General features: G+C 39.8%; 1 protein-coding gene across 7 annotated transcripts in view; it reads left to right on the plus strand.

The window, feature by feature from the left end:
• Positions 1-24,773, plus strand: part of LOC127421119 (rho family-interacting cell polarization regulator 2-like) — a 107,750-nt gene extending 82,977 nt beyond the window's left edge. For 5 of the 7 annotated variants that reach the window (XM_051663893.1, XM_051663889.1, XM_051663890.1 and 2 more), the window contains exons 7-22: positions 1,386-1,535; positions 3,226-3,289; positions 3,971-4,014; positions 4,422-4,547; positions 5,176-5,324; positions 5,546-5,675; positions 8,771-9,430; positions 13,065-13,237; positions 15,421-15,586; positions 15,741-15,873; positions 16,649-16,804; positions 17,034-17,207; positions 22,913-23,115; positions 23,331-23,414; positions 23,503-23,593; positions 24,665-24,773. In XM_051663893.1, the coding sequence (XP_051519853.1) occupies positions 1,386-1,535; positions 3,226-3,289; positions 3,971-4,014; positions 4,422-4,547; positions 5,176-5,324; positions 5,546-5,675; positions 8,771-9,430; positions 13,065-13,237; positions 15,421-15,586; positions 15,741-15,873; positions 16,649-16,804; positions 17,034-17,207; positions 22,913-23,115; positions 23,331-23,414; positions 23,503-23,593; positions 24,665-24,765 (2,604 nt within the window). In that variant the 3' untranslated portion in view covers positions 24,766-24,773. Of the gene's footprint in view, positions 1-1,385; positions 1,536-3,225; positions 3,290-3,970; positions 4,015-4,421; positions 4,548-5,175; positions 5,325-5,545; positions 5,676-8,770; positions 9,431-13,064; positions 13,238-15,420; positions 15,587-15,740; positions 15,874-16,648; positions 16,805-17,033; positions 17,208-22,912; positions 23,116-23,330; positions 23,415-23,502; positions 23,594-24,664 lie in introns of those variants that run through there. The other 2 variants (XM_051663894.1, XR_007893937.1) reach the window with 2 other exon arrangements.
• Positions 24,774-25,190: the final 417 nt, after the last annotated feature.

Here is a 25,190-nt window from a genome sequence, read left to right on the forward strand (position 1 = left end):
AAAGTTTAGAGTGTATCTGGACTGTGAGCTGTGTAATTCATCCTCTCCTCAGTCAGGCGTGAACTGCAGTGCTGCTCTCGTGCCTCATCATTAGAGTTTCATATGATCTCATGTTACATTAAATGAGATCAAACGACTATTCAACAATGAACATTTTTGTCAAAATGTTTTTGTTGACGTTGTCAAGAACGTTGAGTAATCATTTCAGCCCTAATGTTGTCGAAGAACTGATTTAAGTTTCTTTAACCTTACAGTTTTTATTGCTTAGAGAGCAAGTAAGGGGCTGTTCACACCAAGCATGTTTTAGTGTCCATCCACGCTGTTTTTCTATTGTTTTCCTATGTAAACATGCGCTAGAGAGATGTCTTTGAGCATTCTGCCATGTCTTGCTGTTTTTTCAGCGTCTCACGCAGGAGCGCCATGTTTTTTAGACTTCATGTTAAAAAAACGCATCTCGAGACACCTGTGTTTTGCTCTATTGGTGGTGCTGCGTTTAGCTTTTATTAGCACAAGTATGCATTCAGTGTGAACAGCCCCAGTGAAAAAGTCAGTTGCTCAGTCCATGATTCAGACCAATATCTCTGATTCGTCAGTCAGTTTTACTGATTTATGAAAGAGAAATGCACCAATTGAGTGATTTGTTTGTGTATTGAACACCAAGCATGTGTAATTAATTGCATGCAGTCATTGAGGACAACAGAATAGTAATGCAACATAAAGCTAAAATATGTTTTAGTGGTGCAGGAAACACAGCATCACCGAAAGTCACTACTGGATCTCGCATTTAGCTGCAGTCTCCATCTCTTCCTGTTTGTTCTATTTTTCTCTACCATCCTTCTCTAGTTGCCCCTTTCAGCTCAGTTGTTCTGTCACTTGCAGTCCATCTCCTCACCCCCATTTGCCTCTCTCTCTCTCTCTCTCTCTCTCTCTCTCTCTCTCTCTCTCTCTCTCTCTCTCTCCACCATTTGTAGGATTAGTATAGCTAATTTGAGCTGCCCAGTGTTCAGTGAGTTCAGTGAATGTGCTAAATGTGCATTTCCATGATAAAGGCTGTCGCTCCAAAGCCGCTCGTCCATCACAGAAGTATGGCATAAGCGCTTGTCCTGAGGGCCGTTGAGCCACATCATTGTGTGTTTGCTTTTGAAGTGTTCAAATTCATTTCTCAACACTCTGTACAGTATTCTTCTCCATTGTACTGCTGAATGTTACAGTAGATTGTAAAAGCCACGTTTCAGTGCTGAATGGGGTTCTGTAATAAAATATGCCAGCGTTTTAGACATCAAAGGTAGCATTTATGCAATCTTTAGTGAGCACTGCCATGTGTATACATGTGCTGCTTTTATGTAACAGAGTTCCCTGTGCCAATACTGTGTGTGTTTTCATAGGTTGATGAGCTGTATGAGGGGTTTTGTATTCAAAGGCGGTTACGTGATGGGGCCAGTAAGATGAAACAGGCCTTCACTGCTTCACCCTCCACTAAAGGCACACGTGAGAGCCTGGCCGAGGTCAACCGCCGATATAAAGAGTATACAGAGGTACACCATATACCTGTTTATGTCTGTTGATCTACCCATTTCATTTTGGCTTCATTCACACAGTAGCAGAATATGAGACCGGTTTGGAGTGCTAAGTAAGGCTATCTTTATACAATTCATTTGAATTGAGTTCAAAATGGCTTTATTGGCATGACAGTGTACCATACAATATTGCCAAAGCAATATGTTTATTAATAAATATGTTTATTTGAAAATTATTTAAACAGCTGATGACCAGTGTTGCTCTTTAAAGGCAAAACATGGTTAGGGCACAGATAATACACAAGGGTAAAGTCTACCCACTGACTTGCAGGCTGCTATATGTTAAAAGTATATAGCAAGGGGGCCTGGGTAGCTCAGTGGTAAAAGATGCTGGCTACCACCCCTGGAGTTCACTAGTTCGAATCCCAGGGCGTGCTGAGGGACTCCAGCCAGGTCTCCTAAGCAACCAAATTGGCCCGGTTGCTAGGGAGGGTAGAGTCCCATGGGGTAACCTCATGGTCACTATAATGGAGTTCGTTCGCGGTGGGGCACGTGGCGAGTTGAGCGTGGTTGCCGCGGTGGATGGCATGAAGCCTCCACACATTATGTCTCCGTGGCAACGCACTCAACAAGCCACGTGATAAGATGCGTGGGTTGACAGTCTCAGACGCGGGGGCAACTGGGATTCATCCTCCGCCACCTGGACCGAGGCGAATCACTACATGACCACGAGGACTTAAAAGCACATTGGGAATTCCAAATTGGGAGAAAAAGGGGAGAAAATCCCCCCCCCCGGCTCTCTGGAGTACTCGATTCTGATTGGTCAATGGTGCCATCTAGTGGTCTGATATCTCCAAGTAACAACCAGCCATCCACGTATCAGACCGCTCATCCGGGTATTTGCGAGCCTGTACGTACCTACAAGTAGCTAATAAAATAATTTAAACTCAAAATCAATGTTTCATGTGCATTTATTTATGTATTGACAAGTAGTCTTGTAATAAGATACATAATGAGCAGTCAGATGTTAATTTTTTAAACTATAAACACCAACAGAACTCTGTAGCAAACCAGAGGTGGATTTCAGCTGTTCGGCGATTTTATTTCTTCACACGTAATTACATAATTTCAGCGCAAATCAGTATTTTATGTCCTTGTATTTTCTGTAGTTATTTGGTTAGTAGCCGTGTAATAAGCAGGAAAATGTAGAGTCAGCTGGTTGTTATTGCAAAATAAACTCTGATACGGTAATAAGGATCCTGATGCGAAGAGACAGTTAGCTTATGAAAAAGAGTGACCGTTTTTAGGAGTCACAACCAAATTTTGAGTGCAAGTTTGGTTAGTTGCCATGCCATTTAACTTATGATGTGAACTACTGTATTCCTGCCAACTTTCATTTATTTATACTATTATTTTACAAATATTTTACTACTTTAGCTGAAAATGGTTTATTGCTATCGCGCAGTATTCAATCCGCTGCGGCCTTCTGTAGTATGCACAGGGCAAATTGAGTCACACCTGTTAGTAAATATTGTTGTCAATCCCAAAGACTAACTGTGTGAATGTAGCCTCTGTATTTAATTCCTTAACTTTTCAGAACCATTTCTCAATAGGCTCTTTGGAATGTCAGTGATTGTACTCCGGTCTTCCGAGTTAAAGTGGAGGTAATGTATATTTAGCTTGTAAATGTCTGTTCCCTTTTTCTCAGAACATGAGCACTTTTGAGGGTGAGCTGGAGAACCTGCTGGGAGAGTTTCATATCAAAATGAAAGGTATTGGAGTTCTGTATGAATCCTCTTTGTTTTAATGTTTGTGTAAAAAAACTAGGGCTGGCAATCGATTTTAATCTAATTAAAATACATGATGTGCTGATTAATTAATCAAATTAATCACACATCAATATTTACTGTAAAAACCCCCAAAATAAAATGATTTATTCTATTTCAAAATAGAAAATGATTAAAGTAATTATAAATGTATAATAAATATTATAATTCAGACAACTTAAAAACATGACATTGTATACATATTTTGTGGCAACAGACAAGTAAAGCACTCAGACAATACAATACATTTTTTAGGATGATGTGCCAATTTAAACGTAGTTTGAAACTTTGAAAAACAAGTCTTGAGATCCCAGCACGGTCCAGCTGTCCAGTACAAAAGCGTGTTTTGAAGGCTTTGCTGCCTGCTCTTGTTTGCCTGTACAGATGAAGCGCTAACTGCCCCCTACTGCATCAAGGTGGTACATCAAACTTAAACTGACCTGATAATAGGAACTTTCCTTATTATGTACATCGTATGCAAATTCGTACATGTCGGGGCCATTCATTAATCACACTACCTTTACACATTAAATTGACAGCCCTAGTAAAAACTATAAAAACATTTGAATTGGATTTCATTATCTTACTCACAAAAACAAACTTTTCCTCCTGTGCTTCCCGTCTCAGGATTGGCTGGCTTCGCCAGGCTTTGTTCCGGTGATCAGTATGAGGTGAGTTGTTTGGAAAGTCTGGCTATTTAATCCAAAGCTTCATTCAAAAGGTGCATTTTTCTTCCAGTAATAAATTCAAATGGATACATCTTTCTTGTACCAAATAAGTAAATGCTTGTAGTAATTGTCTGCCGTTCTGTCAAGTACTTGAAGGACATCAATAATAACAGTTCTTCTAGTAACATTTTCTCTTTTGTTCCACAAACATGTACACCCACTCAAACCAATTAGATAGATTTTGTAAAACTGTATGACACAAAAACTGAAAGCGTTCTCTTTTACTGTTGTGGCACAATGATTTATGAGTTTGTTCTGTCCCCCTCCAACTCTGTAATATTTCACTATCTAAAACATTCCTACTTCCTCCCTCTCGCTTTCTTTTTTTTCTGTTTCTGTCCTCCTGCCAGATTTTCATGAGATATGGCAGACAGCGATGGAAACTGAAGGGGAAGATTGAAGCAAACTCCAAGCAGAGTTGGGATGGGGAGGAGATGATCTTTATGCCCCTCATCACAGACCTGATCAACATCAAGGTGGGCAGAGTCACAACACTGTCCACTTTACTTACACAAATGAGTCCCAATGTTTTTTTTTGGGGATTTTTCCCCTTTTTCTCCCAATTTGGAATGCCCAATTCCCAATGCGCTCTAAGTCCTCGTGGTCGCATAGTGATTCGCCTCAGTCCGGGTGGCGGAGGACGAATCCCAGTTGCCTCCGCGTCTGAGACAGTCAACCCGCGCATCTTATCACGTGGCTTGTTGAGCGCGTTGCCATGGAGCAGCAACCACACTCAATTCACCATGCGCCCCACTGAGAACAAACCACATTATAGTGACCACGAGGAGGTTACCCCATGTGACTCTACCCTTCCTAGCAACCGGGCCAATTGGTTGCTTACGAGACCTGGCTGGAGTCACTCAGCACGCCCTGGGATTCGAACTAGTGAACTAGCGAACTCCAGGGGTGGTAGCCAGCGTATTTTACCACTGAGCTACCCAGGCCCCCAATGAGTCCCAATGTTAATTGTTTCTTAACTTTAACATTTGGTCTCTCCCAATCTTGAATATTTGGGTACATTCTTGATGACAGAAAAAAAAAAAATTATACCTATGAAGAATTGGTATACCTATGAACATTGATCTATCTTTATTTATCTATTAGGTGACAGAGTTGAAGGGTTTGGCCACTCATATCCTAGTGGGTAGTGTGATCTGTGAAACCAAGGACCTGTTCACTGCTATGCCTCAGGTGGTAGCTGTAGACGTCAATGACCTGGGAACCATTAAACTTAACCTAGAGGTCGCCTGGTTGTAAGTGACATTAAGTAATAAAATGAAATAAGAAGTGTGCTGTTTCAGCCGGTTTAGTCACGGTTGCCCACTGCTGGTCAGTCAAGGAAGTGATGCTGAATTACTGACTAAAATGCTTTTTAATGGCCACTTCACATACTTTAATACACATTTTCCTTTCTTGATAATAATCTTATAGGTTATATGGTGTACATGAACAAATGTCTGACTTGTTCTTGCAGTCCATTTGATGTGGAAGATCTGACCCTGTCCTCGGGAAATGTGAGCAAAGCCACCGCCCTGCAGAGACGAGTGTCTGTGTACAGCCAAGGCACACCTGAGACACCCACTTTCCAGGACACCTCTTTCTTTGTGAGTGCCCATCTACAAATTCCAGTTCTTTTCCTGGCTAGAAGACAGGATTTGTTATTTATTGAACTAATGAACTCTTTCTCTAGGGACACATTGGCATTCAGAAGGCCCAATACCATTTAGAGGACCTTCAAACACTGCATCCAATTTCACATATACTTAAAGGAATATTCAGGGTTCAATACAAGTTATGCTCAATCAATGGCATTTTTCACATAATGTTGATTACTAAAAAAAATGATTTTGGCCTGTCCTTCCTTTTCTTTAAAAAAAATAAATAAATACATCAAAAATTGTGGTTACGTTGAGGCACTTACAATGGAAGTGAATGGGGCCAATCTGTAAACATTACGGGGTTTTCATACCTGTAGCTCATTTGATTTGTTCCAAAACGGGCTAAAATTGTTACAATGTTGCATTTTCTACTTGGTTCAGTTCGCGCAAGGCAACATTTCAAAACGGACCAAAATTGTGTAAATAAAAGTCACATGTGAGCATGCTGTCCCTTCATTGGTCAGAATGTTTGTGCGCTGTTTCGGGATTTAACTGATACAATTACAAACCGATATACAGTATTAAAATTTTTTTTTTTAGTGTCCTGCTTTGGTGTGTCCTATTCAGAAATTATCTTCCCTGTGCCCTATTTCCTTCGAAGACAATTACCCTATTGACCCCAGAGTAGCTGATCTGGATTCACTGTGTTCCATTTTGCTTGCAACTTGCGTGTGAATGTGCCTAATCCACACTGTTGTGTCTAACTGTAACCACCCTGTGCCACCTTGTCCATCGTGGCTGCTGTATGTGTGTTGATGTAAAAGAAGTGGCAGCCTCGGTGGTGGGAGGGTCAGCGTCTTTCGTTCTTGCACATGCTCAGAGAGACGCTCATAGAGAAACTGAGACGTAGCCACTCTTTTGGCGATCTGGCTACACTGAGACCTCGCTCAAGGTCCAGTTTGGAAGTCTATGTGAGTCAGGTTACTATGTGCCTTTCCATTCTGAGTGAGCGTGTGTGTGTGTGTGTGTATTAGTGTGTAGACTTTAAATTTTGTCTTTTTCTTGCTGGCATGTTGTGCTTTTATCATTTGGTACATTACCGTTATTCACCCACCTCCTCACCCATTTATTCTCATTTCTATACACACACACACACACACACATTTTGATTTCACTAAATTAGTAAGGATGGACTCACAGACACATTACTTATCATACTGAGATAATGATATTTACTTTAACCTAGCTTTTTGCTTAAGAATTATAATTTAAAAAATGAACACAGAGTTACAAAAGCTATATTATTGTTCCAACAATAAATAATTTCCATTAAACATGTATTGGATCTGTTAAACACATGACAGGCCAAAATTTGAAGAGAGCCACAATGAAAGATAAATACAAGATAAAAATATAGCTGCAAGAGGAAATTATTGGGGGCTAAGCACATATGGAAAAATGAAAAAAATAATCAGATTTGATAGAAAAGATCCTGTAGAACCCTAACCCTAAATCAAACCCTAACTATCTTAAACACAGTAGCACAAATAGGACTTTAAGTTATTGTGCCACCTAGCATGACATATGGAAAAATGATAAAAATAATCAGATTTCACAGGAAAGATCCTGTGGAACCATAACCCTAACCCTAACTGCCTTAATCACAGATGCACAAATAGGATTTTCTTAAATTATAGTGCCCCCTAGCATCAAACATTGATGAAATTTTGCATGTGACCTCAGAATGTTCCCTTGTCCATGTGTTCTAAGTTTGAAGTTAGATTTTTTTTGCCCATAAGATACAGGCAAATTAGTAATTATAGGCCACACCCAAAAAACGTATTTGCTAATATATTACGAACGACATAATGAATCAAAATTATTTTGGTAACTTTTTGAGGGTCTGTAGATGATGTACACTTAATTCCATGTGAACCAAGGAAATGGCCTAGGAGGAGTTCGAAGAAGTAGGTTTTTCAAAAAAAGTGGTTGAAAAGTTTTCATGTGGAAATGGAAATCCGTGTGACCATATGATTTGGGGGGCACTGAAGTATTTGGAGAAGTTAAGAAAAATTATTCTAGCCTATATGGTTCCGGAGTTATTAGCAAAAACACAAATGAGCTTATTATAGCACCACTGGTGAAAAGTTTGGAGATATGTAGGTCTTGGCTCAAGGAATCAGGGGGGAAAATAATTAAAATTCTAGCTTTTACGGTTGCAGAGATATTAGCGAATACGCAAATGTGCTTATTAGAGCGCCACCTAGGGACAGGTGCGTGTGTGTGCCTGAGTAGTGGGGGGGGATTTGGGACCATCCTGCCAATTTTGGTGACTTTTTCCCTTATGGTTTAGAAGAATAAGAAAATCAGTACAAATACAATAGGATTCCAGCACCTTTGGTGCTTGGCCCCCTAAAAAAGATAAATAAATATGACAACATGACAGTTGATGTGGGGGAAAAAAGTTATTTTTGCACTTCTGTTTTTGCAGTTCAAAACAACAGAAGTAACATTTGACATATTATAAACATTACAGATTCATATTATGCATATTGCACATGCTTATTCAGATTTAATTTATTTTGGTAGGTGTTTCTTTACATACATATAAAAAAATAGGTTGAACTTTATTATAAATATACCTTCAATTTTTCATATCTTCATTTTCATGCTTAAGACAGAGTTGCCAATGATTTTAATTTGGTTGTTAATTGGCCATAAATACTGGCTTATACATCGGTGCATCCCAAATAAAAATGTTTTCAGTCCATGTTTTATAAGCTTTGAGCTCATCTATATGCTTGCATACTCTTCAGAGTTGAAAAAACAACTACTTTTAGCTGTTATACAAATGTAAAATTTACAGTTGCAGTTTCCTGTTTCAATAGGTAATTTGTCAACACAGGAAAGAAAATTGCATTTATCCAATCATTTCATAATGTCTTTAATTCCTCTCTTGCTCTTTAATGTGTTGCAGTGAAATCTTTAAGACCAGAAATGTTGCACGCATCTTTAGTCCACTAAAACTACAGAAACAATATTTGAGAGCCAATATTTACCTTCCTTTGTTATCTCCTTTTTTTTCTCTTTTCTTCACATAGTCCACATTACCTGATGACGTCTTTGAGAACGAAGGTTGTGATGTCGCTGAGTGCAAACGCCTGTCTTTCAGCTTCTCAGACACCTCCACCTCAAGCCCCGCCCCTATCCAGTCAAACCCTGAGATCACTGTCACGCCCCCAGAGACAGACCCACCCTCTGAGCCGAGTCCCACCTCTGAGGACCAGCCGCTTCAGGAAGAGGGGGGTGAGGAAGCAGAAGAGAGCTGCAGTGTGAGTGCCAATATGGCCAGTGCCAGTGATGCAGACCTGGAGTGGGATCCGGTTGAGGGTCAGGTCCTCGTCACAGGCTCTGGAGCCAACTCTCTGTGCTCTGAGAGTCAGCTGTCTGCGGTGGGACCAGAGGATGTGGTATACCTGGAGCCCAACATGCCTGATGAAGCCTCGGAGCTGAAGCCAGTGGAGCTGGATGGGGAGGAAGGCAGTCTAACCAGGCAGCTGGTGAGGAGGCTGACCTCGTCTGACATGCTGCCCGAGACTGGAACTCTGAGCTGGGCCGGAGAGGGCAGCAGGGCTTTCCTGGAGAGCAGCCTGGAGGAGGCCATTCAATCCCTGCTCCTGCAGCTGGAGAGCTTGGGCCAGCGCTGTGGGGAGCTCCAGGACTTGGAGCAGGAGGTTATGAGACTTGAAGACCTGCTCAAAGTGAGTAATGGCCCGGGTATACTGTTTTTGTGCGTTCCGGATTGGATCGGCCTAGTTGACCGCATTACCTTTCAAATTATACTCTTTCTGACAGAGAGCGAATACAAACGCGTTCAACGGATGCACACTACAACTGCTTTGTGATGCTCTTTTAGTGCAGTCAATACCAGGCACATGCACTGACAATTCACACAGATGAGACCACGTCCGCTTGTTAAGAAAATCTGGGCCTGGCGTGGGCCGTGCTGATGGTGAAATTTGAGCGATCAGCAACACAGACAACCAAAGTATAGTTTGGCCGTAAAGCTGAAGTATGTAACTTTTTCTGGGTTAAAATACTTTCTTCTATCCCAGCCCAATATGCAGGGACAACTCTAAGTAAGCCATTTATAGGTTAATTATCACGAAAACTGTTTTAAAAATAAAGTTTATTTTGGCAGTTCGGTTTGGTGGCGCTAGTGTGCAGAAATTCCATACTTCACCTTCAAGATAGATTGTGATGGATAACATGCCTGTTGTCCTTCATTTCCATGACTTTTAGCAAGTTTTAGGTTCATTTTTTGATACAGTCTGACTTAGGTTTAATTTGTTTGATTAGTATGAAAACTGTCATCTAAACTCAGGTGCACACTAAGGAACCACACTTTGCCAAATTGAAAAGGGGGTTTGGGGTTTCGGATCATCACCGCAGGGTTCCCACACTTTTTAAACAATTAATTTCCATGGCTTTTCCATTCATTTTGGATCTCTGGATTTTTACAAATTATATTGATTCAGACTGATTCACTAATGAATTGTTTAGACCAATTTGTGAACCATTTTGACCAATAAACTGAAAAGAACCTACTCAAAAGAAGGATTCACTCACAAATCGGACATGAATATGGCTTGTGAGTAAATTATATTCTACAAAAGCTCTAACCAAGAGCAAGATTAAGTGATGAAATCTTTTAAAGCAGAGCATAATTAGAAAATGTATATTCAATATAGAAATGTCTTTTAAATTCCCCCAGAACTGCCTTGACGAGCGCTGTTGGATTTGCTGTTTTGACATATTTCCTACTGAAACAGGAAGTGGGGGTGGGACATGTCAAACGACTCGCCCCATTTTTTTTAAATAGCCAGGAGGCTTTGGTTTGTAACCACACACACCCCTTTCCATCATGCTGTCAAGCTAGAGCACTCTTACAGGGGAAACTTGAGAAGTGATCTTAATATCAGCCAGCTTTTCCAAATATTTGAAAACCGAACGATGATCTAACAGTGTCAACATGACTACATAACCTGCACACAAACACGGTCTTTGTTTACAACGAGGTGGGAGCCATTGTACAGATGAATGAAAAACAAGGGAGTAAAAGATAATATATCAATGCTTTGAATCATAGTACATCAAGCATAATGAATATTGAACACTTACTCCAACTGTACATCCTAAGAAATCTCCGGCTGCACAAAAAAATATAAACTCCAGGCACTTGTCCTCGCTTCTAGCTCCTGTTTTGGTGTGTCCCATTTAGAAATGATCATCCCTGTGCCCTATTTCCTTCAAAGACAATTACCCTTCACTGTGAGATCTTCAGAGGGGTGAAAGATGATAACGATCAGTTAGAACTTATTTTTTTAAGAGATTCTGTTTGGAACGACCATAATTCATGGTTTGCTCCCTTCAATGAGCTCTGCAAAGACATGATCAGCAGCAGTTAGAACACAGCCAGACACGCTGAAATGTTGTAAGGGGAGGGTGCGTTTTCATTCGAAAAAGCATTTGATTTAGCAAAGTTTGATGAAAGTCTGAAGTGCAGAATGAGTCATAAAATTTGATCTATATTGGTGGAAGAGAAACTGCAGATTTTAAATGCTAATATCTTCTGAAAACACATTTTGTCAATGTTTAGAAGTGCACTAACATATAGATGACCTTAAAGCCAATAGAAGCAAGCAGCTTTAAACATTTGTTAATTTCCATTTTACTTTTCAAGGTCTGGAAAACACAATTATTGTGGTATTGTGGTAAAATTCCATGGTATTTGCAGGTTTTCCATGACTGTGGGAACCCTGTCTACAGTTTGTGATTTATGTGAACACAATATGGAGGCGAACTAGTGTTGTTTACATACAGTTAGAGCCTGACCGATACCGATTTTAGAGGGGGGGAATTCACCAATTACCGATATGGTGGCCGATATAGTTAATTTTTGAGCTGGAATGAAAACAGACCTGTTCTATGTGGATTGTTCACTGATTTTGCACCAATATGACTATGCAAAGGTACACAGAAGGCTGCTTTCTTAAATATTTTTATCAAAGAATATAATGTCAACAAATTCTAGAAATGAACACAAATAAAGAATAAATAAAAATACAATAAATAGCTTAAAAAACATCAGTATTGTTTGTTCAGTAACAGTCAGTTGCTGACCATTAAAATAAAGAATAAATACAAATAAAATAAATAGCTAAATAAACATCAGTACTGTTTAGTATCAGCCAAATGCTGACTATTTTAATACTGCCGGTCAATTATTGGCAGGTTGTAAAACAAGAAGCATTTACACCTGCCGAGACAAGAGATAAACAGCGGCAGCGGTGTTACACCGTATTCTGCTATACAAGTTCAAGGTAAACTTTCAACGGTGGAAAACCAAACTTTTAAATATTACATTTTATAAATGCAACGACTGGAATTGTTCAGTTGAAGGGGGTACCAAACTGTGAATCCTGAACAAAACAGTTTGGTGAATACATGTTTACACATTAGCTTCCACTCAGCTGACAAGCAATGAAAGTAGCTACATGGTTAGCTAGTTAGCTATAAGCTTGTTGTCATGGAGAGTAAAAGATGGACCAGCATTGCATCTCACCAACTAGGTAACAGTGTAGCGTGAAATCAACACTCAACAGACATAATCCACCACTGCACCGATGTCTAATGAGCTGCAAAAAGATGCTCTGATGTTTAGCTTTCAATCTGCTACATTACTGACTGCACTGACAAACGACAGCTGGCTGACAGCAAACAGACATGAGTGACATGGTTGTCAGGGACAGGGTTAAAGTTATATTAGTTATATTGAAAAGGGAAAATGATGGGGGTCATTGTTTGTTAACTTTCCAGTATGTATTTCACAAACTAGTTAGCAACTTACCATGAAGACACCGCTCAACTCCACACCGCTTAACTCTGTTTGCAGAGCCACCGTCAGTTCAGAGTCAGCTCTGTAAACAATGGAGTCGGAGCGCGCTCTACTGGACAAACTACGTAATGACACCAATTCTAAAGCATTGTTTTCTGCATTATATGTTCTGAAAAAGGTTTTCATATCTGCCGATATATCGGTCAGGCACTACATACGGTATATTTTGATGATAAACTTCAAGTGGTACTTGAACTGATGAAAGTACTTTGTAAACAAAGTGCAGGCTGGAATAACAGAACACAGTGTAAAGGCAGACTAGTGGGTGTAGGAGGACTGATCAACTCCAGCAGTCATACCTAGTGTGAAAATGAGGGTTTGGGATGGATAAATTGTCCACTTAAACCCATTGGTCTCGAACAAGGAACCTGTAACGTCAATGGCCAGAGTGTGTGGGGTCACGATAATGTCCTGACCACGTACATGTCTCTCCTCAGTGTCGGGTGCCTGCCCATAGGAGTCGTTCATCAAGTCTCAGTTTGACTGTGGAGAGTGCTCTGGAAAGCTTCGACTTCCTCAACACCTCCGACTTTGATGACGATGACACTGGAGACGATGCAGGCACCCTCTCACGATCTGTCTTCTTTGACATGGAGTCAGAGAGAATTGGGTGGGTTGAACTTTACACCCTTCATTGACCTATTCGCACTTGGTGTCCCTAAAAGGTGCACTCAGTAACTTTTGTCTTTGTGTCATCTTGGACTTACACTGACACCTAGCGGCGTGGATGTAGCCTCATGTCGTTTCAAATGCCATTGTAAAAATTTAGTATTCACAGTCAGCCATGATTAATTTAATCAGTGAGTGAAAGTGTCAAATAACAGGACGGTTACTGAGATTAAGCGAGTAGTATTCAGCTGGTCATGTGATTATAAAATGGCAGCCCCCATGTACAGACCATCTCCATGTAGAATAAAACAGCTTTTATAAGGTTACTGATATGACTGGAGTCTTCATTTTAATGTGAGTGGTCATGATTTCCTACATACAGGTGCATCTCAATAAATTAGAATGTCGTGGAAAAGTTCATTTATTTCAGTAATTTAACTCAAATTGTGAAACTCGTGTATTAAATAAATTCAATGCACACAGACTGAAGTAGTTTAAGTCTTTGGTTCTTTTAATTGTGATGATTTTGGCTCACATTTAACAAAAACCCACCAATTCACTATCTCAAAAAATTAGAATATGGTGACATGCCAATCAACTCAAAACACCTGCAAAGATTTCCTGAGCCTTCAAAATGGTCTCTCAGTTTGGTTCACTAGGCTACACAATCTGCTGATCTGACAGTTGTCCAGAAGACAATCATTGACACCCTTCACAAGGAGGGTAAGCCACAAACATTCATTGCCAAAGAAGCTGGTTGTTCACAGAGTGCTGTATCCATGCATGTTAACAGAAAGTTGAGTGGAAGGGAAAAGTGTGGAAGAAAAAGATGCACAACCAACCGAGAGAACCGCAGCCTTATGAGGATTGTCAAGCAAAATCGATTCAAGAATTTGGGTGAACTTCACAAGGAATGGACTGAGGCTGGGGTCAAGGCATCAAGAGCCACCACACACAGACGTGTCAAGGAATTTGGCTACAGTTGTCGTATTCCTCTTGTTAAGCCACTCCTGAACCACAGACAATGTCAGAGGCGTCTTACCTGGGCTAAGGAGAAGAAGAACTGGACTGTTGCCCAGTGGTCCAAAGTCCTCTTTTCAGATGAGAGCAAGTTTTGTATTTCATTTGATAACCAAGGTCCTAGAGTCTGGAGGAAGGGTGGAGAAGCTCATAACCCAAGTTGCTTGAAGTCCAGTGTTAAGTTTCCACAGTCTGTGATGATTTGGGGTGCAATGTCATCTGCTGGTGTTGGTCCATTGTGTTTTTTGAAAACCAAAGTCACTGCACCCGTTTACCAAGACATTTTGGAGCACTTCATGCTTCCTTCTGCTGACCAGCTTTTTAAAGATGCTGATTTCATTTTCCAGCAGGATTTGGCACCTGCCCACACTGCCAAAAGCACCAAAAGTTGGTTAAATGACCATGGTGTTGGTGTGCTTGACTGGCCAGCAAACTCACCAGACCTGAACCCCATAGAGAATCTATGGGGTATTGTCAAGTGGAAAATGAGAAACAAGAGACCAAAAAATGCAGATGAGCTGAAGGCCACTGTCAAAGAAACCTGGGCTTCCATACCACCTCAGCAGTGCCACAAACTGATCGCCTCCATGCCACGCCGAATTGAGGCAGTAATTAAAGCAAAAGGAGCCCCTACCAAGTATTGAGTACATATACAGTAAATGAACATACTTTCCAGAAGGCCAACAATTCACTAAAAATGTTTTTTTTTATTGGTCTTATGATGTATCTAATTTTTTGAGATAGTGAATTGGTGGGTTTTTGTTAAATGTGAGCCAAAATCATCACAATTAAAAGAACCAAAGACTTAAACTACTTCAGTCTGTGTGCATTGAATTTATTTAATACACAAGTTTCACAATTTGAGTTGAATTACTGAAATAAATTAACTTTTCCACGACATTCTAATTTACTGAGATGCACCTGTATATTGCAAAATTACAATTCATGTCTTTAGGAGTTTAACTTATTTAATGAGGAAAAAATTACTGAGAGCACCTTTTAGTACATGAAAGTTCATGATTGTTGGTTTTATAGATGGACATCACAGTGATGAACAGTTTTAACAAAATCTGGAATGTACTGTATTTCTACATTTGGCCTCTGGAAATGTTAGTGTTATGTAGCGCCCTCTGGTGGTGACTGTTTATCTTACGTGTCCAATAGGCCAGGCCAGCATCCAGAAGCAAGAGGCCACCTGAGTGAAGCCCTGACAGAGGACACCGGTGTGGGGAACAGTGTGGCTGGCAGTCCCTTGCCTCTCACCACAGGAAATGAGAACCTAGACGTGGCAATTGTTATTCATCTACAATACTGCAATCATCTCATTCAGGTGCTGCTTTATTTACATCATCTACAACTTCCTTTCCAACTTCCTCTTTGTATCTCAGACAAACTCTGTAATATGCTCTTTCTTTGTTTGTTTAGGAGTATTATTGCATATTTTTGCATTAAAAGACTAAAGTTTCTCTGTGTTTGGGATGTAGTTGTTGAACTCAGGAGGAAGCTCATCGCAGCATAAGGCATACTTGCACAAATTGGCAACGCAAACACTCCTATTGGAGGAGCTCAGTGAGAAAAACTTTGAAAGATCAGGCAGCTTTACCACAGCATCTGATGGTTAGTACATCCTAGTATTTGCTTTTTTACACACATCATTTAAGCTGTTTCAACAGCTTTGACTCCATTTTACTTCTAATATTTACTTTCATATAGCTTTTTAAAGAATATGTCTGTTGAGCATAGTATTTTTGTCCAAAAGTTAAAAATAACTTGCAAAAAACATTGTGGTGCTACCATGGTAGTAGTGATAGATAGTATCAGATACTGTTGTACCATCATGGTACATATCTAAACAAACATGAAATCACCATGGTAGTTTTTGGTACTTTTTTGTGTTAAATTATGTGGGATATGCTTGAACATATTATAGCAATATAACATATAATATTAAAAGTGCACTTTTTTGAAGTATGGCTTACACTGACACCTAGTGGCCTGGAAGCTGCATCATTCAAACACGGTCGTTTTCAGTTACCAATGCCATTGGAAAAATTCACTATTCACAGTAAGCCAAGATTAATTTACTCCATGAATGAAAGTGTCCAATAACAGGGCAGTTACTGAGATTAAGCGAGTAGTATGCAACTGGTCATGTGATGCTGACATGGCAGCCCCCATGAGGGCACCTCCGCCCCATGTAGAGTAAAAGAGCTTTTATAAGGTAACTGATATGACTAGAGTCCTCATCTCACATGAGTGGGCATAATACATATGTTTCAAAATTACTCTTCATTTCTTTTAGAAGTAAAAGTTTTATATGAGGAAAACAATTACTGAGTGCACCTTTAAAGCACTCTCTTAATGCTCCCACATGTCTTGGTTTGTTAAACAGTGCTGCCTGGATTAGCGGAGCAGCCGTTGCTGATGTCTCTGTGGTCAGACTGCAGTAGTGGCTTGTTCCATACTACACTGGACCGAGTTTTTAAACACATGCATCTCAGCTTTGCCTTACCACTGCATGAGATTCTCCCTCATTCACCAGACTCAGGTGAAGTTAGTCCTGAAAAAACTCTAGCATCATTTGTTTGCTGATGCCACTTAGTTTGGTATTGTGTTATTTAATGGAATGACATTAATACATAAGTATGGTGTTTTTCACTTAAGTGTCCAAATTGACAGGGCCAAATGAGAAATACATATAAGCTGTCTGTTTAAATAGTAATTGTGGTTTGATTGTGGTAGTTCCATTTATATTCATCGTCTTTGTTTATATGCAGTGATAAGGATGGCGGTTAGTGAGATGGTGGACAGGAGTGATCTGGCCTCATCCCCGTGTCCATCACCATCCTCTCTGTCACAGGATGTACTTACCGTATTTCAGTTCCACAGCTACACGGTTGAACACAATATCACAGACATGGAGCAACACCTGCTGGATTTAGCCAAAGAGGGTAAGAAGACACATTTTTGTTGAATTGAATGTGGCATGCTGGCGTAAGTCTCTGCTTTATAGATCAAGGGTCTTCAATAATTTTCCTACCAAGGACCCCTTGGTGGGTAGAGAGACGGAGCCGGGACACCCATTACATATAGTATAAAATTAAGTGCTGCGTTTTATGCCTATAAGAATGTGTATGGTAGGCTACCATATTATTGTATGTACATACTTTATGATGTTTATATTGCAAAGCAACTGAAATATCATTCAATAATGTACAGCAGGGGTCTGAAACTTTTCTGACATGAAGTGACATTTTTCATTTTCCTTGTCAATCACTGTTCTATACCCCCTCCTTAATAAAAAGAAAAAGACAGTTAGATAGACAGATAGACATAGACAGAGAGATAGACAGATAGATATACAGACAGACCATGTAAAATATTTTTTTTTTTATAAGGTTACTAATATGGAGTCTTCATCTCATGTGAGTGATCAATTTTATAATATATTTTAAAATTAAATTTTAGGAGTAAAACTTTACAGTGAGGAAAACAATGACTGAGTGCACCTTTAATGATGTCGTTTTGAGAGTCACCGTCTTGTGTGTGTGTGTGGAACATTAAGGTCCTTGTATGCCAGTTTGATAATCCCAGCGGTAACTATTTATTTACAACAGGCAAGTAGGCTATTTTTCTGAAAGCAAAATACAACTAATAATAAAAGAAACTGTAGGCTGTCATCTGCTCAACCACACAACATGACCAACACAAAGCAGATGCATTTACTCACGCGATCCTCTAATGCAGCGCTGCTGAACCTGATGTTTGTCACGCTTTGAGTGGCTCATGATGAGCATGGGCGCTTGAATGGTTTGTCCACGCTGCACACTTCTGTTGACTAGCTCAGTTTCGTCACACTTTAATAGTGTATAGTTCCAATCAGTTCATAACTAAATAAAACAGGATGCGCAAATATGAGCAAGTATTAAAAAGAAAGAGGATGATTTGGCATGCAGGTGTGTGGAACTTCAAAATTTTGATGAATTAAAATACATACACTTATCTCTAGCTATCGCTCACTTGTGAGTGATTATTACAAGTGCCAGTGGTGGATCAAAATATTTTGCGGACCCCCTGTTGAAGAACCTTGTTATAGATTATTATAATCTTTTTTATATAATTTAATATAGTATTTTTAAATAAGGATGTTGATTTAACGCGTTAATTCAGTGTGATTTGATTATACAGATAATGACACTTTTGAAAGAATTAACGCAAGTAGTCATGCCCCCAGACCGAACATTTATACTAAGCAGACGATATATCGTGCCGATAGTTGCGGAATTTAAAAAAATATATTAAAAATTCCTCTGTGGCCAGTGCTGAAGGAGTCCAGGGTTTACGACTTGGCTCAACAGTTTAACAGTTGCCTGTAGAGGTGAAATAAAAACAATCACTGACACCTTGTGGGGATTTGCTGTATATAAATCTTTTATCATTGACAATAGTCATCCATATTTTTATCCTCACCACTGCATATTATGTCATTTTGATTAGAAAATTAAGTGTTCTAAATTGTAACGAGGGCAAGTAAAGAAAAATGTGACTCTATGGAATTGTGCCCCGTCAGCACATACATCGTATATCCAACTTCATATTTTGTAAATAATAATAAACCTGATTCCTTGTTAAAGCTCATCTGGTGATATAATATATACACTACTGGTCAAAAGTTTTGAAACACTTACTCATTCTTTATTATATATATATATATATATATATTTTTTTTACATTTTAGAATAGTAAAGTCATCAGAACTATGGAATAACATAAATGAAACTATGGGAATTATGTTGTGACTAAACAAAATCCAAAATAAATCAAAACTGTGTTATATTTTAGCATCTTCAAAGTGGCCACACTTTTCTCAACCAACTTCTTGAGGTATCACCCTGGGATGCTTTTTAAACAGTATTGAAGGAGTTCCCTTCTATGATGGGCACTTATTGGCTGCTTTTCTTTATTATTTGGTCAAAGTTTTTTAATTAAATTTTAGTTTTATAATGAAATAAATTAATATGGTGGCACAGTTATATTTCTGTCTAAAGCATACGCCTTCAGATCAAAAGATTTTTAAGATCATGAGAAACATTTCAGTCAAGTGTTTCAAAACTTTTGGCTGGTTGTGTGTGTGTGTGTGTGTCTGTCTGTGTGTGTGTGTGTGTGTGTGTGTGTGTGTGTGTGTATATATATATATATATACACACACACACACACAAAACCATTAATCTGGTGAGTAAATAGGCTATAAAATTATTTAATTTGTTTAATACTTAAAATAGAGCATTGTAATGGGGCCAAGTTTCCATTTCAAAATAAGAGTCTGAGGTGTATTTTGAGCTTGTTTATAGTGAAAAGTCCTGCGTTATGTATTTTTTTCCAGTTATTATTGGGATTTTGGTTTAACAACAAACTGCATCTGGGATTTTATTCATTTTGGACTCCTGAAGCCTCTATGTCTATGCCCGTCATAGTAAGGAAAGAATACAATTGTTTTTTAACATTTGATAAATCGATTTTAAAAAAACTATCGGACGATTAATTGGTTATATCCTTTCCCACCACCTTAGTTATTGTATCAGCAGAATCCACTATCGGTCGACCTCTGGTTTCTACCGTCAGAGCAATTCAAACTTGAAGTACCAACTGCATGTTTTTGTGAGACCCAGTCAGCAGGGGACAGTAATTGCAACGCAACCAAAGTGAGAAGCGCCTAATGCATATGTACATAGACATGTCCTTAGAAAAGCCTACATATAATAATATATAACATTGTTTAGATTGACGAATTAAATTGTAAACTGGTTTGCTGTGGACTGTAGGCCAATGATAGGCTTATGTTCAATAATATGTAAATAAACAATTATGTTGCCTTTCAAAGCCACATTTTGAATTGTCTTATCAGTGCTTTACTCGTCTGCCACAATAATGTTATGTATTTTCATTATCTGAATTACAGTTGAAGTCATTAAAACTAATTTTTTAACCACTCCACAGATTTAATATTAGCAAACTATCGTTTTGGCAAGTCGTTTAGGACATCTACTTTGTAGATGAGTAATTTTTCCAACAATTGTTTACAGACAGATTGTTTCACTTTTAATTGACTATATCACAATTCAAGTGGATCAGAAGTTTACATACACCAAGTTAACTGGGCCTTTAAGCAGCTTGGATCAGAAAATGATGTCATGCCTTTAGACAATTAGCCAATTAGCTTCTGATAGGAGGTGTACTGAATTGGAGGTGTACCTGTGGATGTATTTTAAGGTCTACCATCAAACTCAGTGCCTCTTTGCTTGACATCATGGGAAAATCAAAAGAAATCAGCCAAGATCTCAGAAAACAAATCGTGGACCTCCACAAGTCTGGTTCATCCTTGGGAGAAATTTCCAAATGCCTGAAGATACCACGTTCATCTGTACAAACAATAGTACGCAAGTATAAATGCCATGGGACCACGCAGCCATCATACTGCTCAGGGCGGAGACGCATTCTGTCTCCTAGAGATGAACATAGTTTGGTGCGAAAAGTGTAAAACTATCCCAGAACAACAGCAAAGGACCTTGTGAAGATGCTGGAGGAAACAGGTAGACAAGTATCTATATCCACAGCGAAACGAGTCCTATATCGACATAACCTGAAAGCTGCTCAGCAAGGAAGAATCCACTGCTCTAAAACTGCCATAAAAAAGCCAGACTACAGTTTGCAAGTGCACATGGGGACAAAGATCTTACTTGTTGGAGAAATGTCCTCTGGTCTAATGAAACAAAATTTAACTGTTTGGCCATAATGACCATCATTATGTTTGGAGGAAAAAGGGTGAGGCTTGCAAGCCGAAGAACACCATTCCAACCGTGAAGCATGGGGGTGGCAGCATTATTTTGTGGGGGTGCTTTGCTGCAGGAGGGACTGGTGCACTTCACAAAATACTGTAGATGGCATCATGAAAATTATGTGGATATATTGAAGCAACATCTCAAGACATCAGCCAGGAAATTAAAGCTCGGTCGCAGATGGGTCTTCCATTTGGATAATGACCCCAAGCATACCTCCAGAGTTGTGGCAAAATGGCTGAAGGACAACAAAGACAAGGTATTGGAGTGGCCATCACAAAAAGCGTGTGCAAGCAAGGAGGCCTACAAACCTGACTTGGTTACACCAGTTCTGTCTGGAGAAATGGGCAAAAATTCCAGCAACTTATTGTGAGAAGCTAGTGGAAGGCTATCCAAAATATTTGACCCAAGTTAAACAATTTAAAGGCAATGCTACCAAATACTAACAAAGTTTATGTAAACTTCTTACCCACTGGGAATGTGATGAAAGAAATAAAAGCTGAAAGAAATAATAATTCTCTCTACTATTATCCTGACATTTCACATTCTTAAAATAAAAGTGATCCTAACTGACCCAAGAAAGGGAATGTTTTCTACGATTAAATGTCAGGAATTGTGAAAAACTGAGTTTAAATGTATTTGGCTAAGGTGTATGTAAACTTCTGATTTCAGCTGTATAAATATATATATATAATACAAATGATTTAATCATTATATATTTAATTATTTTTATTTGTGGAGCCTTTCTCTGCAAATATTAATGGAACAGTTCAGGAAAGGATGATGTGGGAACGGGAGTAACAAACAACAAGATTTGAATTAACACAAACGCTGAACTGAAAACATAATGACACATCGACGAACACACACACACACACACACACACACACACACACACACACACACACAGAGCGGACGCATGTCTCTCTCTCTTTGGCATCCCCGGCTCCTCCTTTATCCCTCTCCCCTCATTGGGCAACTCCGCGCCGGGCGTGCATCCTCTTGGCCCGACCACGCCCTCTTCCTCGTCACATACCCCCACCTCCCGATTCAGGCCAGGGAAACATCCGGTCTGACTTACTCCCCCCACTGGAGGGGAGGAGTTGCCCCTTCGGCCATTCCATCACCAGTTGGTCTTCCCCGCCTCCTGGGAACCTGGGTAAGACGAGGGGAGGGAAAGGGGAGAGGGAAAGAGAATGGGAGAGACAGAGAGGGAGAGAGAGAGAGAAAAGGCTCTTCTTCGGCTCCCACAGGCACACCACCCACACGGTCCGCAGTGGCTCCTCTGTCCCCTGGCAGACAGCAACAGCTCCTCCGCCTCCCAGTGGACGGCAGTGGCGACTTCTCAAGGACAGCATGCTCTTCCTCCTTTCCCTGGTTTCAGCACCAGTGTAACAGTTCGGGAAATGATGATGCGGGAACCGGAATAACAAACGACAAGACTTTAATTTAACACAAACACTGAACTGAAAACATAGTGACACATCAACAAACACACACAGCTGTGCGGATGTGTGTGTGTGTGTCTCTCTCTCTCTCTCTCTCTGGCATCCCCGGCTCCTCCTTTATCCCTCTCCTACTGATTGGGCAACTCAGTGCCGGGCATGCATCCTCTCGGCCCGGCCACGCCCTCCTCCTAGTCACAATTAATTAATCAGCATATCATGTAATGAATAAGATTACAAATTTGAATCGATTGCCTGCTCTAATAATAAAATAGCTTATAATTTCATAAAGTAGAATAGTTTAATATTATATATAATATACAGTATATTGAATATTACATTTTTATTATATATTATTTTTTGTGTCCAAATCAGTTATGTTCACCGAGGCGCTCAGCTGTGGCGATACAGAGCGTACTCTCAAAGAGCTACAGGACATCTCCATCACCTCACTCCAGCCCCGCCCTCAAACCCTGTGGGCTGTGGCCGGCCTGCTGACCTCTGATGACCCTGAACTGAGCGAGGCTGCTACAGCCTTCCTGTCCTCTGCTGCCTCACACAAGCCGTTCAGGTCAAAGGTCAGTCTTATTGGACCCTTTTCCAGAATACACTTGACACTGATTGACACTGAAGTTTGCTTTCATGTAAATCCACACTGTAATAGTATGCACAGAATGCATGTATAAACCTCTGCTGTCTGTACCGGCAAACAATTGTTTGGGGACACCTGGAGAAAATCAAAAAGTTAAATTAAATCTATATTTGTGTGTCTTTTGTGTATGTATACTGACAGGCCGTGGATTGTTACACACAAGCCTTATCAGAAGCAGGGTTACACACACCAAGAACCACATGTGCTGCTCTGAGTTGCCTGCAGGTCAGTTTAACGCCTTGATTAGATCGTAGAACATGACTGTGATTGTATACATTACTGTTGCAAAACATCTCTGTCTTCATTTTTTCAGGCTGTGGAGAGCATTGATGCTGTGGTGTCACTGTGTGACTCAGCAGATGAAGAACTCCACCAGGTTGCCATAGAAACCCTCCTCACTTTTGGTAATACAGTCATTCTAAGCCAATACAAATGATACATGCAGTGCACTATCTATAAGTCAGAGGCGGAAACATATTGAGGGCCTTTTTATTTTTAAAGTAAAGGCACTAGCCTGTAGTTTATGTCACAGCCCTGACAAACAACATTGAAGGGATAGTTCACCCAAAAATGTATATTCTCTCATCATTTACTCACCCTACTTTCTTCAGCAGAACACAAATGAAGATTTTTAAAAGAATACTTCAGCTCTGTAGGTTCATACAATGTAAGTGAATGGTGATCAGACCTTTGTAGCTCCAAATATCACATAAAGGAAACATACAAGTAATCCATAATATCCATGAAAGTAAAAATATAGCACCACATGTGACTTTCAGATGTAAAAGTGAAAGTGGAGAGTAAAAAAGGACTTACATTTTGATCTCTTTCTCACCCACACCTATTATATTGCTTCTGAAGATCTGGATTTAACCACTGGAGTCGTATGGATTACTTCTATGTTTCTTTTATGTGATTTTTGGAGCTACAAAGGTCTGATCACCATTCACTTGCATTGTATGGACCTACAGTGTATGGGCCTACAGAGCTGAGATATTTTTCTAAAAATCTTCATTTCTGTTCTGCAGAAGAAAGAAAGTCATACACATCTGGGAGGCCATGAGGGTGAGTAAATGATGACAGAAATTTAATTTTTGGGTGAACTATCCCTTTAATGTTGTTTTTAGGGTCTGTGACATGAACTACAGGCTAGTGCCTTTACTTTAAAAATAAAAAGGCCTTCGATATGTTCCGCCCCTGACAGTCTCTCCTACAACATCCATCTGTTTACATATGTTGCTTGAACAGACAGATGAATTTACACTTGACCGAGTTTTGAATGGAATTCATCTCAGACAGCCTCCACAGGTCTAAGTGATCGAATTTATATCAGTAAATCAGTAAAAACACATGAAGTGACCAAGTGAAAATACCCCCAAGGATGTTGATCCAGGAACATTTCCTGCTTGACAAAACCATATTCACTGAATCTATTAAGGTTGCTGTATCTTACAGAACTTTGTTTCTGTTCTCAGGTGAAGAGGGGCGACTGGCATACGAGCAGCTGGACACAGTGCCGAGAGAGATGGTGCGGCTGGGAACTCGCCGTGGTAACACTGTGACCACTACATTTTAGAAAATGTAGTTCACACAAGAACCCGTTTCTACTGTCATCCCGACTTCACCTGTTATTACCCTGTGACCCAGCACGCTTAACTCGCAAAAGGAAAAGTGACAAAGGGCTTGAGGCTTCTCCTTTGATTCAGACCCATATCATGAAACCTCTGCTGAAGCCACCTTGTTCAACACACGATATTTTCATTTACACTGTTCTTGTCTCAGCGGTTATGAGTAATTGTTGCTGATTTAACAATAAAGGCGTTTATTTAGTTGTCTACTAATTTCCAAATATCATTAAATTGCACTGTCAGAGGCATGTAAATAGTCAGGCTATCTGTTTATCAGAGCTGCAAATCTCATATTAATTTTATTTTCCCCCACTGTATGTGCTGTTCAGTTTCAGGGATATAAGGGACAGTTTTGATGCTCCCCGTTAGAGTC

Source organism: Myxocyprinus asiaticus, chromosome 30, assembly GCF_019703515.2.
Source record: "Myxocyprinus asiaticus isolate MX2 ecotype Aquarium Trade chromosome 30, UBuf_Myxa_2, whole genome shotgun sequence".
NCBI classification, from domain to species: domain Eukaryota; kingdom Metazoa; phylum Chordata; class Actinopteri; order Cypriniformes; family Catostomidae; genus Myxocyprinus; species Myxocyprinus asiaticus.